Raw genomic sequence first — 12309 nt, forward strand, 5'->3', positions numbered from 1 at the left:
TGGTGGGTAATGCTGGCGGTTACTGCTGGCGATTTACTGCTGGTGGTTACTGCTGGCAGGTAATGCTGGGGGGTACTGCTGGTGGGTAGTGTTGGTGGGTAATGCTGGCGGTTACTGCTGGCGGGTACTTCTGGCGGTTACTGCTGGCTGGTAGTGCTGGTGGGTAATGCTGGTGGTTACTGTTAGCGGGTAATGCTGGTGGGTACAGCTGCCACTGCTGGCCATGTAGGTACTGCTGGAGGAAGCAGCGGCTGCAGTAGAGAGCAGAGCTGCTGCTTCCTGTATGGCTCCTGTCACAGGCGGAGTACATTTCATATCACTCCGCCTGTGACAGAGCCGGAACTATACAGGAAGCAGTGGCTCTGTCTCTGACTGCAGACATCCTAAATCTCCCGCCGCAGTCCTGAGATTGCACGGCACTTGCAGGTGTCCGTGAGCCGCCGGCCAAAGGCGGGAGACTCCCGCAAATCGTGGGAGACTTGGGATGTCTGCATGATATTCATGTTCTCAAAGTCCAACTCCAGGCCAAACAAAAATTCTACCTTTTTTGTGAGACATGGGAAACTGCAAAGGTTATGCTTGTTAGGTCCAGGGTTTGATATTAGATCACCGCACTAACTTCGCTTGTGTTAGTATGGCAATCAAAGTTTTTTTTATATTCATTCAGCCCGCTGAGTTGAATGGAAAAGAAACTTCTCATGTGTATCCTGCATTACCCACCCACCACTACGGCAGGCTCCAGTGCTGTCCTTCTTTATGAAGCTCCAGTCTGTGGGTGGTCTCTTGTCATCATGCACAATACAGGACTATGAACACTGGTATATAGAGGAGGCAGGAGTGCAATCATGGCCAGGTGCATCTTGGGAGAAGAGGCTTGTGGGACTGGTCGCACCACTGGAGGGAACCTGCTGGAACAACATATTACACTTCATTCATGCAACCCTGGACCTATCAAGCATTTAAAGTAGAACTATTGGCAAAACTTTTTTTTTTTCTATTTTCGATAGAGTAAGGGAGGGTTATAACCCCTGTTAGGTTTATTGTTGCTATCTTTGTCTCATTGGGGAGATTTACCTTCACTTCCTGTCCCATAGCCAAACAGGAAATGAGAGGAAATCCCTGCAAATTAGGGGAAACCTCAGGTCCCCAGAATTAGCGTCCCCATTGGAAGATTTCCCCTTTAATACTTTTCTGGGGGCAACCCAAAATTTGGGATTTTCTTTTACTTTCAAAGATAAGGGTAAACAGGGCAGATAGAGAGGTTGAATCTCCTTAATGGGAGCACAAACAGCAATAAAATTTGACAGGGGTTCTAATCCCTCTCCACTCTATCCAAAAACTAAAAAAAAGTTTTTGCCTTAGTTATACTTTAAGCTTTGCAGTTCCCCATGGCTCACTCCAAGGGTAGATTTTTTATTTTGCCTGGAGTTGGGCTTTGAGAACAATGGCACTAAACAAATATCATGCTATTATCAGTAATAATCAGTCATTTTCTTGAGATAATCATATCAGGATCTTGCATGTAATTCTTTATCTCCTTTTATTTTTTATCGATCTGCTTTTGCTTTAGTGATGTTGAATTTGATGTGCTGACTTATAATTTGTTATATGAAGCTGCAACAAATTCACTTCATTTGATTTCATTGACAGCTGCTTCTAGAAATGTTTCAAGCTTCATTTCTTCCATAAATGAATAAATGCATTTTTTTCATTCAGGCGGAAGAATACTTTTGAAACTCCATTGCTTTTTTATTTATTTAGTTATTTAATTCTATAAAGAACACATCAATAAACGAATATCATTTTTTGGATTTGGATGGAGTTAACATAATAGAGGGACTTGAGCATTAAAATACCACATACAGAGTCTTCTTTCAATTATAATTTTTTAGTGGAACCAAAAAAACAAACCAGTTATTGTATGTTTTGGGGACTTATTTCCAGGAACTGCTGGATGACTGCTGTTGTATGACAGATGATCTTGTTTTATCACCCTTCTTGCAGTTCTGACTGATATTTTGCATATGCATACTCTTACATAGAATAATTTTAGCAGGTAGTTTATAATCCATCGAAAAATGAACTGTCGCAATTTTATATTTATTAAATTATCACTTTCTAAAGACTTCTAGAAAGAAAAGAAAAAAGATCTGTGACTAATTGATAAGGTGCATGTGAATGACTGCAAGCTGGGTGAAGAAAAACTCTAATGATTAATCACTAACCAAGGCATGGTTTGCTTGTTTGCAGCCTATTTGTTTACTGAATGCAGAAAACTCCACTATCTTAATCATACAATACAGGGCACAGGCCGGATGTTCATAGATCCTAGGTTAGAGGCTGCTACCTTCAGGTGATTGGACATAGGCAAGGCTTTTGGACATGCACCACTTGGGTGTATATTCCTGTAATCCTAACCCACTCAGTGAGACCTCAGTTTTATGCTTTTGTGATAGAACTCTTCTCTCTTAAGGAGAAGTTTATGTGCATAACTAGTTCCTATTTACCTTAGGGACTCTTTCAAATGAATCGACCAAGTCGTTTTTTTTAGGTGGACCCAATTGGACCATCCATTGCCCTCTATGGAGCAGCGGGTGTCAAAGGATACCCGCCAACATCTGATTTAATCCTGCCTGCTGAAAACAGATGGATGTTTTCCTCATCCGTCTGGCGGATCAGATGATAGTTGGATGTAAACTAACAGGTGGTCTGTTTACATCCGAGCACCCATACAGGATAGCGGGCTGTGTTTGTGTCCACTCTACATAAGCAAAGCGGACATGGACATGTTATCCACCTGGTCAGCAGGGATCAGTGAAGAGATCCCCCACTGAGCAGGCAGATTTGCTGGCAGAGAGTGCAACCTTTCTTTTTTTTCTGGGCGTTTTGTACTTTTTTTGTTTCCCGGGCAGGACTTTCATCCTACATTGCCACGGCAAGGTACGTCCTCTCCGGATTTGCATCGGCCCCTCCTCCTTCCCCCCTCTGTCTTCTTGGACCTGTGTGTGTCCCAGAAGACGACGGGGCCATTCAGTATGCGCAGCCAACTCACGCATGCAGTACGGTTTCCCTTCGTTGCAATGCTGGCTCCTGCACCTGAGGCCGATGGACGAACCGCGCTGGGGGGGGGGGGGCGCGACATCCTGGACAGGTAAGTGCCCTTATATTAAAAGTCAGCAGCTACATTATTTGTAGCTGCTGACTTTTAAATTGTTTTAAGAGGCTAGAGCTCCGCTTGAATAAAAACTCGACTTTTTATTTAAAAATAAATAAATAAATAAATATAAAAAAAAAAAGCCTTTTAATATGCAGCCACTAATCTTTCTGAAACTGCCAAATTAAGAATTCCATGCAGCATTCTGCACCCTGTGTACAAAATGATCAAAGATTTGGCATTTCTAGTCCCAGGGATAGCCTGGCTAAGCAGGATTCTCCTTAATGCTACATTGGAGCTGATCATCTGACTTCCACAAGCCGATCTTTCCACCTTGTTCCCAGGAAGTAAGAAATGATAAGAAGTGATACTTCCTTGTGACCCAAAGAGGATTGATCCTTATTTTTTCAACAAAAGATATCATCTCTCAGATCAATCTGGGTCACAGGAGCGCATAACTAAGTGCACCCCTAGGACCCACAGGAGAAGTATGGCCATACTTCTCCTTTAAACATTCTGTGCAAGATTTGTTTTTCTTTCTCAGAAAGTTCAGAGGTTTGTGTTGGGTGGTCTACAGAAAGTGACTGTGGATATGTGGTATTGTAACTGGGAAAGGGGTCATGCGGATACTCAGGTCTTGGTTGTTTGGGATTTAAGTGTGGTGCAGGCAAAATGAGTTGAGGAGGAGAACTTGTTAACATGGATCAAAGTCCGCTTATTGACAGCTTCTTTTCCTTCATACCCAAATGTTGCAAAAAAAAAAAAAAACTATTTATAAAGAAAAACTGTAGGGAATGTTTTTTAAAATATTCTTACCTTTCCCCCAACTTCCATCCATGGTACCTAGGAGAGGATGGCATCATCTTCCCTGTGGCAAAGATCCTGGGGAATGCCCAAATTTCGCAAAAACACATGCCTGCACTGTGTTTGAGCATCATCCTGCGAGGTTCAGGCTACTCAGCATTGCCTGGATATCGCTAAGAGGAGGATGACGCCACCCAGTGCAGTACGGAAGCCAGGAGAAAGGTAAATATAGTAATAACTGCTTTATTCACGTCAAAAACATCTAACAACATGTAGATATTCTTTTTGGAACATGTAGAAATCATTTCTGTGTGGTTTTATATTTTTCAGGGGGGATCCATACTTGGTCAAGCTGAATGTTGCAATAACCTCAGGCTACCTCATCTCAGGTAACTGTATGTTAGAGAATGGGGTCTTGTTTGCACCAAGCTGGCTCCAGACATTCTGGCCTGGGTGAATTGAATCTGTCTGTGCAGTTGGCGAAAGGATCATTCTCTGTGGGAAAGGGGAAAAACACCCATGAAGGGGGAAAGGGGAAAAACACCCAGGAAGGGGATGGTGGTAAATTTTTGAGTGAGTTTTCAGAAAATAATACCTCATGCTTGTATAAATCTAAATAGTGAGTAGAAATGAACACAGTAAGGAAATAAAAGGACAAATACCCATAGCGCTACTCAACATTTATAGTAAAGAAAAAAGGGATCCCTGTTCATATAACACATATAGTAAATAAATAATAAAATGAAATAGAAGACCTTTATGACCCAGTACTCTTAAACTGGCCACACGCTGTTCAAAATGTGGCCTTTAGAGCAGGGAGCCGCCAAATTTCAGTCAGCTTGTGGCTTTCCCTGCTCAACAGAAGTTGATTGTTTGATCAACTTGTTTGACATGCTGGAAAACCTATGTTAGTCAGTGTATTCTGACAGTGGTGGAACCCATTGTCAGAAGACAAAGTCCAGACAGGGGGAGGTGGGGGGATGTTTGTTTCCTCCAACCACCTCATTTGTGCGTAGGTAGGAATCTGTCTATGGCCAGCTTTATTAAATGAAATATTTTAAAATATAAAGCTCATACAGAAATCCAGTAAACTGTACGCACAAGGTGTTATGGATTCTACTCTGCCCTTGTATCCTCTTGTATATTTGGTTTTATTCAGTCTGAACAACCCTTGTGAGCTATGTTACACAGAGGTTGATTTACTAAACCTGAAGAGTGCAAAATCTGGTGCAGCTTTGTATGGTAGCCAATCAGCTTCTAAGTTCAGCTTGTTCAATTAGGCTTTGACAAAAAAAAACTGGAAGCTGATTGGTTTCTATGCAGAGCTGCATCAGATTTTGTACTCTACAGTTTTAGTAAATCAACCCCACAGTGCCTGAATAATAGGTGTAACGTATGCAACCCTTAATAGAAATATGATGCTTAAAACTTCAAGAATATAAATGTAGTTTAAAATGAGCCTGACTTGGCATTAAGTATTTCTATGGTAGCAACAGTGCTAAAGTGCAGACACCTTTTGTTGCCTGCAGCTACCTGTGCTTGGGCTTGTTCACACTTGTGTAAAGACCTGCATTTTTCTGTACTTGAACAATGCTCTATTGACACTAAAACTGACCCCTCAGATACAGAGCAGTGCAGAGTGGAAAAATATAGTGTGTCTGCATTTTTACATCCCCCTAGAGCTCTTTGTCTTTGCATTTCTATGCAGGCTAGTGTAAGCAAGCCCTCGGTCTTCAAATCCACCCATTTAGAGCCCTGCTTAAATCCCAGGCTAATACTGGCATCTTAACACCTACTCAACTTCAAATGTGGCGCCTCCACCTCTGCCCTACCTATTGCTATTCTACTGTAATCAGCCAGAACTACCATGGTCAGTAGAGTGTGGTATTTGACAAAAGGAGGGGTGAGGCTTCATCTTATCTTGCGTTGCTAATACATTTTTATTTAAATAAGGCCAGCCTTATTAAGAAGGAATTGATGCCTAATGTCCTCCTGCCCTCAATACCAAACTTGACTCTGTTGTAGAACTAAGCTGGCTAAAATGTAGGGATCGACCAATTCAGAGCGGCTGATTATCAGGGGCCGATATTCACATTTTTTAAATAGTTGGTATTGGTCAGAAACTTACCGATATTACCAATGTTGGTCAGACCTCCTCCCCCTGTCCCTTTGCGGCTGGCAGCAGAGAGATGACTTAATCTTTCACTGCCCGCCTGGCATCACCGCTTCGCCCCTACAGCAGGTCCACGAAGGCTGCTCTTGACAGAGCTGCAACCGCGGGCGAGCAGATAGATGGTTACGTCATCTCTTACCTCCCGCCCAGTCGCATGTGGAAGTTTACCAGCTCCGAGGCAGATGGGGAGTGGCTGCCAAAAGTAGTGTAATTAGTGACAAGCTGCATATGGGTGGCAGGTGACATGCTGCATCTGGGTGGCAGGTGACAATGGCAAGTGACATGCTGCATCTGGGTGGCAGGTGACAGTGGCAAGTGACATGCTGCATCTGGTGTCAGGTGACAGTGATGTACAGAATATTGGCACCTCTTATCGGCTATTAGCCTGAAAGGTGGCCGAAAAACGGTATCGGCCCTGAAAAAACAATATCGGTCGACCCCTACTGAAATGTCTTTCATGTTCTACACACTTCTGGGTTTGCTAGCTGCCTCTATGGTTCCATCCTGTAGTGACATAGGATTTGGCGGAAGAAACTACAGAACACATGGGGCACCAATCCGATACTCTCTGAAGTGTTTAATGAAGAAGAATTTTTTGATTGCATAGCTTAACAGGCACCCAGGACGGATAGGTATTCTTTTATTTACAGTCTGTGCCTTATTTAAAAACATCCTAATTTAGCAACAGGCTGGCTTTAATGTTTAGCCTGGGCCCAGGATCCAAGAGGGCTCTCTGGGACAAAGGAATTGATGGCTCTTCAGCACGTTTATTTCTTATTGCTTTATTCCTTAAAGTGTTACTAAACCCACAACAGTAAAATAAGTCTGTATATGGAGTAAAGCATGCTTGTTATACTCACTGTGGAACCTAAGGGGTTAATACTTGCATTGTGTAAAAAGGCTGTTTGATCCCGTTTTCTCTGTTCCTACCCTTCTTCCACTGTCCCCAATCCATCTCCTTATAGTACAGAGCCTTGGGGGCAAACTGCACATGCTCAGTTTGGTGTGTATTGCTAGAGAGTTTTTTTTTTTGGGAGGGTGCATGTGATCGGCACAGGGCCAATCAGCACTGTCCAGACAGAGGGTCAGGAGTCATGCAGCTTCATAGGATAGTCAAAGGAGAATGAAAACTCCTTCTACAAGCTTTAACCAGTGCTAACCCAGACCCTGATAGGAGTCACAAGACTGCTATATACTGCTGATGAGAAAAGGTATTTGGCAGTTTATATTTACTAAAACTATTGTATTTCCATGTTCTGTGCAGACCAGATATAGTGAATGCAGGGTCCTGGATTTACTAACACTTTAAACTTTGTTGATACGTTTTTGTGTTTTCTTCTTTTGCAGACTTGTTGCTTATTTTATACTACTGGAAGGCGATTGGTGATAAATATTTTGTGACGCATCATGTGGCAGCACTGTATGCTTACTACTATGTACTGGTGAGTGCCATATGTACTTATACTGCAGTAGCACAAGCAGACAAGTTGGCAAGGTTGGCCATAAATGAACTTTTCAGGCACAATGCTCTAATGTGATGTAAGATCAGCATGTCTTAATACCCTATAATACCTTAAATCCTAATTAGATTAACAGGAGCTTAAAACACTTAGTAAAGCCAGATTTTATATACTGGTTGTTTCATACATGCACTCCAGTAATATGGAGGCCCTGTGTTCAGGAAGTTACTTAAATGGGGACAAGTCAATAACTGGTGCTGCAGTTCCGTAAAAGTCCACATACAGGTACATCTCAAAAAATTAGGATATCATCAAAATTTAATTTATTTCAGTAATTCAAATAAAAAAGTGAAACTCATATAGTTTATATAGATGAATTACACACAGACTGATATATTTCAAGCATTTCTTTCTTTTAATTTGGATGATTATTTTGATGATCATCACTGACTGTGGAAACTTCACACTGGACCTCATGCAACTTGGATTCTGTGCCTCTCCACTCTTCCTCCAGACTCTGGGACCTTGCAAATGAAATGCAAAATTTTCCATAGTCAGTGATGATTTGGGGAGCCGTGTCATCTGCTGGTGTTGGTCCACGGTGCTTTATCAAGTCCAAAGTCAGCGCAGCCCTCTACCAGGAAATTCTAGAACACTTCATGCTTTCCTCTGCTGACCAGCTTTATGGAGATGCTGATTACATTTTCCAGCAGGACTTGACACCTGCCCACACTGCCAAAAGTACCAATACCTGGTTTAGAGATCATGGTATTACTGTGATTGATTGGCCAGCAAACTTGCCTGACCTAAACCCCCTAGAGAATCTATGGGGTAATGTCGAGGAAGATGAGAGACACCAGACCCAAGAATGCAGATGAGCTGAAGGCCGCTATCAAAGCAACCTGGGCTTCCATAACACCTCAGCAGTGCCACAGGCTGATCGCTTCCATGTCACATTGATGCAGTAAGTCATGCAAATGGACCCCGACCAAGTACTGAGTGCATACTATACTGTACATTGACATACTTTTCAGCAAGCCAACATTTCTGTATAAAAAATCCTTTTTTAATTGGTTTTATGTAATATTCTAATTTTCTGAGATACTGAATTTTGGGTTTTCACTAGCTGTAAGCCATAATCATAAAAATCAAAAGAAAGAAATGCTTGAAACATATCACTCTGTGTGTAACACATCTAGATAAAATATCTGACTTTCACTTTTTGAATTGAATTACTGAAATAAATGAACTTTTTGATGATATTCTTATTTTATGAGATGCACCTGTACATAGATAAGGACTTGCTGACATCCATTGTGAGATGCACGGATACACAAGAAAAAAGAGATCTTCCTTCCTATTTCCCACCAGCACACTATGCTGCAGTTCCTAAATAAACCTTGCTTTCTGCATCGGGGGGCATTACCTTTCACATTTCTATTCAACTCCACTGACTGTGGTCTTTCAAAACACAATGTGAAATGTAAAATATTGGAATGTTTTAAGTACTTTTTTCGTGCTGCAGAAAAAAAAAATAGTTCAAAAGGAGGATTTCTCCATCCACATCCAAAGTGTGGATGGGGGAATCTAGTTATTGTTTTTCATTCAAAGTATCACATCTATGGGCTGCTTTACCTATTTACTAAGATATTGACACCTCAGAATTATTATACGAAGGCCCTATACAGACAGGCGTCATGCTTCTGAATGCTTCTTGGCTACTGGGGCTGAGCTGCATGACCTTAAACCCATGCTTGCGCAGTGAAGCATTTCCCTCCAAGTGTGTTGAGCGCCAAAAAAATGTTGTCAACAGTGTCTGCCTGACATTGGCACTTTGGGATGTGGGATCAACAGGCATTCAGCCTTATCTGAAACTACAAGAGTCAGGTGTACTGTGTAGCCAATGGTCATGTGTACAAGCCATTAAGAAAGCAAAAGATGCTGACAAATTCATCTATGGCCAACCTTGAATGAACATGGCTTGAGTTGAGTCTTTTACTGCTAGGTCGTGCTTTGGAAAAGGCCTACTGGCCTTTCCAGCAGTAAAACGTTTGTGAGTGTTTGCATGGAATGCTGATATTTTTTTCTTTCTGTCCTATGTGACATGAACTAATACCTCTCTGCCTGCATGAGAATAGTGTATTGGGAACAGAGAGGAATTTCAAACGCATGCCTTATTTGCCCGAAAAATATACATAGTTAGATGATAGATGCATGAACTAGTAGCGGTAGAATGTGTTGTGAACAATGCTGGGCCCGCATGCGCCTAGACATTTAGACTGTATAGCTTTGTATTTTGTGTGTTAGAAAAACTTTAAATATTTTTTTTTTTTTAGTTCTATGTTGTTAAAAAATAAAACAAATTGTAAAAAGAAAAAAAAAATTGTAAAAAATGATGATGTTTCCTAAGAAATATAGTTTTGTGAATTTCTCAAGCACGCACCACTGACAGTAGCCATCTCCCTGTGCACTTACAAAAATGCCATAACCATACTGTTTGTTGTTTCACCACCCCAACCAAAATCCATACATAACTATCCATTGTGGACCAGGTCATTCCCATTTCAGTAGACCACTACCCATCAGGGATAACCCCCACAAGGCGAAAAAAAATCACTGTCTAATGAAGATACTGTTCTTGTTGCTTGTAATAGCCGGTGACATGTTCTCTTCCTTTCTCCCATATTGCTTTAGAAACATAAAAGGTAGAACTGGATTGGTTGATGTAGGCAATAACAGCTCCTTCGTCACATTCAGCAATGGTTCAGCATATGCTTTGTGCTCTGTTTTGCTTATTTGAATTATTTGCATAGTCTTTATGTCCATTTTTGTCCCGTCAGTGAAACTGCATGTAGCATATATGAGTGCTTAAGAACTCCATGCAAAACTTTATATATAGTTGTTCTCCAGTGAATAAAACTTTGACAGTCCCAGTACTGAAACACCTGCCACTTGAAATACTCACTGTGCACGTCTTCTGTTCCTAGCACACCTTGGGGTTGATTTACTAAAACTGGAGAGTGCAAAATCTGGTGCAGTTGTGCATGGGAAAACGATAAGCTTCTAAGGCTGGCCATAAACGGTTCGAATCTCGGCTGGTTCAGCAGCTCGATCGATCAACTTGGGTACAACAGGTCTGCCAGGTTCTCTTGCAATTATCACGAATGACTGCTATAGCCGCTAGCAATAATTGCTGTCTTCTCCCAGCAAGTACTCCCCCCGGGAGAAAACAATTGCTCAGCAGAAGGGATTCCCCTGTCAGCACAGTCTGTGTTGATGGGGAATCATGCGAAATTCGCACCGTGTATAGCCACCCTAACTTCAGCTTGTTTAATTAAAGAGGAAGTAAAGCCTCCTCTGCAACTTTTACCTATAGGTATTGTAAATATCTCCTAAACATGTACCGTTTAGGAGATATTTACCTTACATGCAGCCAGTGACATCACTGGCGCATGTGCTCTGAAGGAACGGCCGCTGGTGCCGTTCCTTCAGAGCCCCATGCCGTGACAGTCAGCTCCCGCGCGCGTGCGCGGGAGTGACGTCACCGCGGCTCCGGCCAATCAGATGGCCGGATGCCGCGATCCCGGAAGACGGGCGACTGAACATGTCGCCCGTCATACAGGTAAGCGGGCGGCACGGCGGGGGCTCGTTCTAAGGTAAGTACTTCATAATGAGCTAGTATGCGATGCATACTAGCTCATTATGTGTTTCTCTTTCAAGTTGAAAAAAAAAAATGTTAATGGGTTTACAACCTCTTTAAGCCTTGACAAAAAAAAAAAAAAACGGGAAGCTGATTGGTTTCTTTGCAGAGCTGCATTATGCACTCTCCAATTTTAGTAAATCAACCCCAGTGTCCCAGCTAATTAAAATAGAATTTTCCCTGCAATTTTATGTCCTGGTTGTCCCAATGCTGGCCAGCTGTTAGATAACATCAAGCTTTTAAATCAAAGATTAAAAACTAAAGAACAGTGTTTAAAAATAGCATATATAATGACAATTTAATATGAGGATCTAATTTGCCTGACAAGATTAGATCATCAGCTAACGATCCTTCAAAGTATTCTAAAATGTCACCAGCTTTTCTCATAGAGCTCGCTACATTTGTGGCTGGATAGTTTGTTCACATCAGATGCGATGGAATGCATATGAAGTTCAGCTAAAAGTCCTTGGTATTGAGAGCATTTCTTTACAAAAAAGAACAATTTTGATGCGTTGTAGTACACTCACTGCAGTTGTGTGTTGAGGGACTTCTCAGAACCATTAAAAAAAACTCCACATGCCCTTGCTTCCAACCTTGCCTGTTGGTGCATATCAGCACATGAGCAAAAGAGAAGATTGACAGCCCTCCTAATAAAAGGCAATTAGGATGTTTATTGAACAAAAGTATCCAAAATAGCAGACATCATGGACATACAGGCAGCAAGATGGTTAACGCGTTTCACAAAAAGATTTGCTTAGTCATAACCTAAGGTTTTTGAGGAAGATTTAGAAGCCCAGTCAGAATTTATTTGCCACGTGTTCACGTTGAAAATTGTGCCTTATGAGCGCTAAACCAATAATGTACCACAGGTACTATTAGGGGATCCTTACAATGGTAGGCATTCCGGAAGTGCTTTGATTACCCTTCTGTAAGGTAGAGAATCACCCCTACTTCCCTCGTTGTTTCTTTTTTTTGTAAGTACCGTCAGATGTAGAAATTAGTCTTACCTAGTCTTAGA

The 12309-nt window shown here is 41.8% G+C and overlaps 1 protein-coding gene across 2 annotated transcripts in view; it reads left to right on the forward strand.

The window, feature by feature from the left end:
- Positions 1–12309, forward strand: part of TLCD4 (TLC domain containing 4) — a 135930-nt gene that overhangs the window by 94796 nt on the left and 28825 nt on the right. For both annotated transcript variants that reach the window (XM_082265864.1, XM_082265865.1), the window contains exons 4-5: positions 4289–4347; positions 7479–7573. In XM_082265864.1, coding sequence (XP_082121990.1) covers positions 4289–4347; positions 7479–7573 — 154 coding nt within the window. The remainder of the gene's footprint in view (positions 1–4288; positions 4348–7478; positions 7574–12309) is intronic.

The sequence above is a fragment of the Pelophylax lessonae genome, assembly GCF_965119305.1.
Source record: "Pelophylax lessonae genome assembly, chromosome: 8".
NCBI classification, from domain to species: domain Eukaryota; kingdom Metazoa; phylum Chordata; class Amphibia; order Anura; family Ranidae; genus Pelophylax; species Pelophylax lessonae.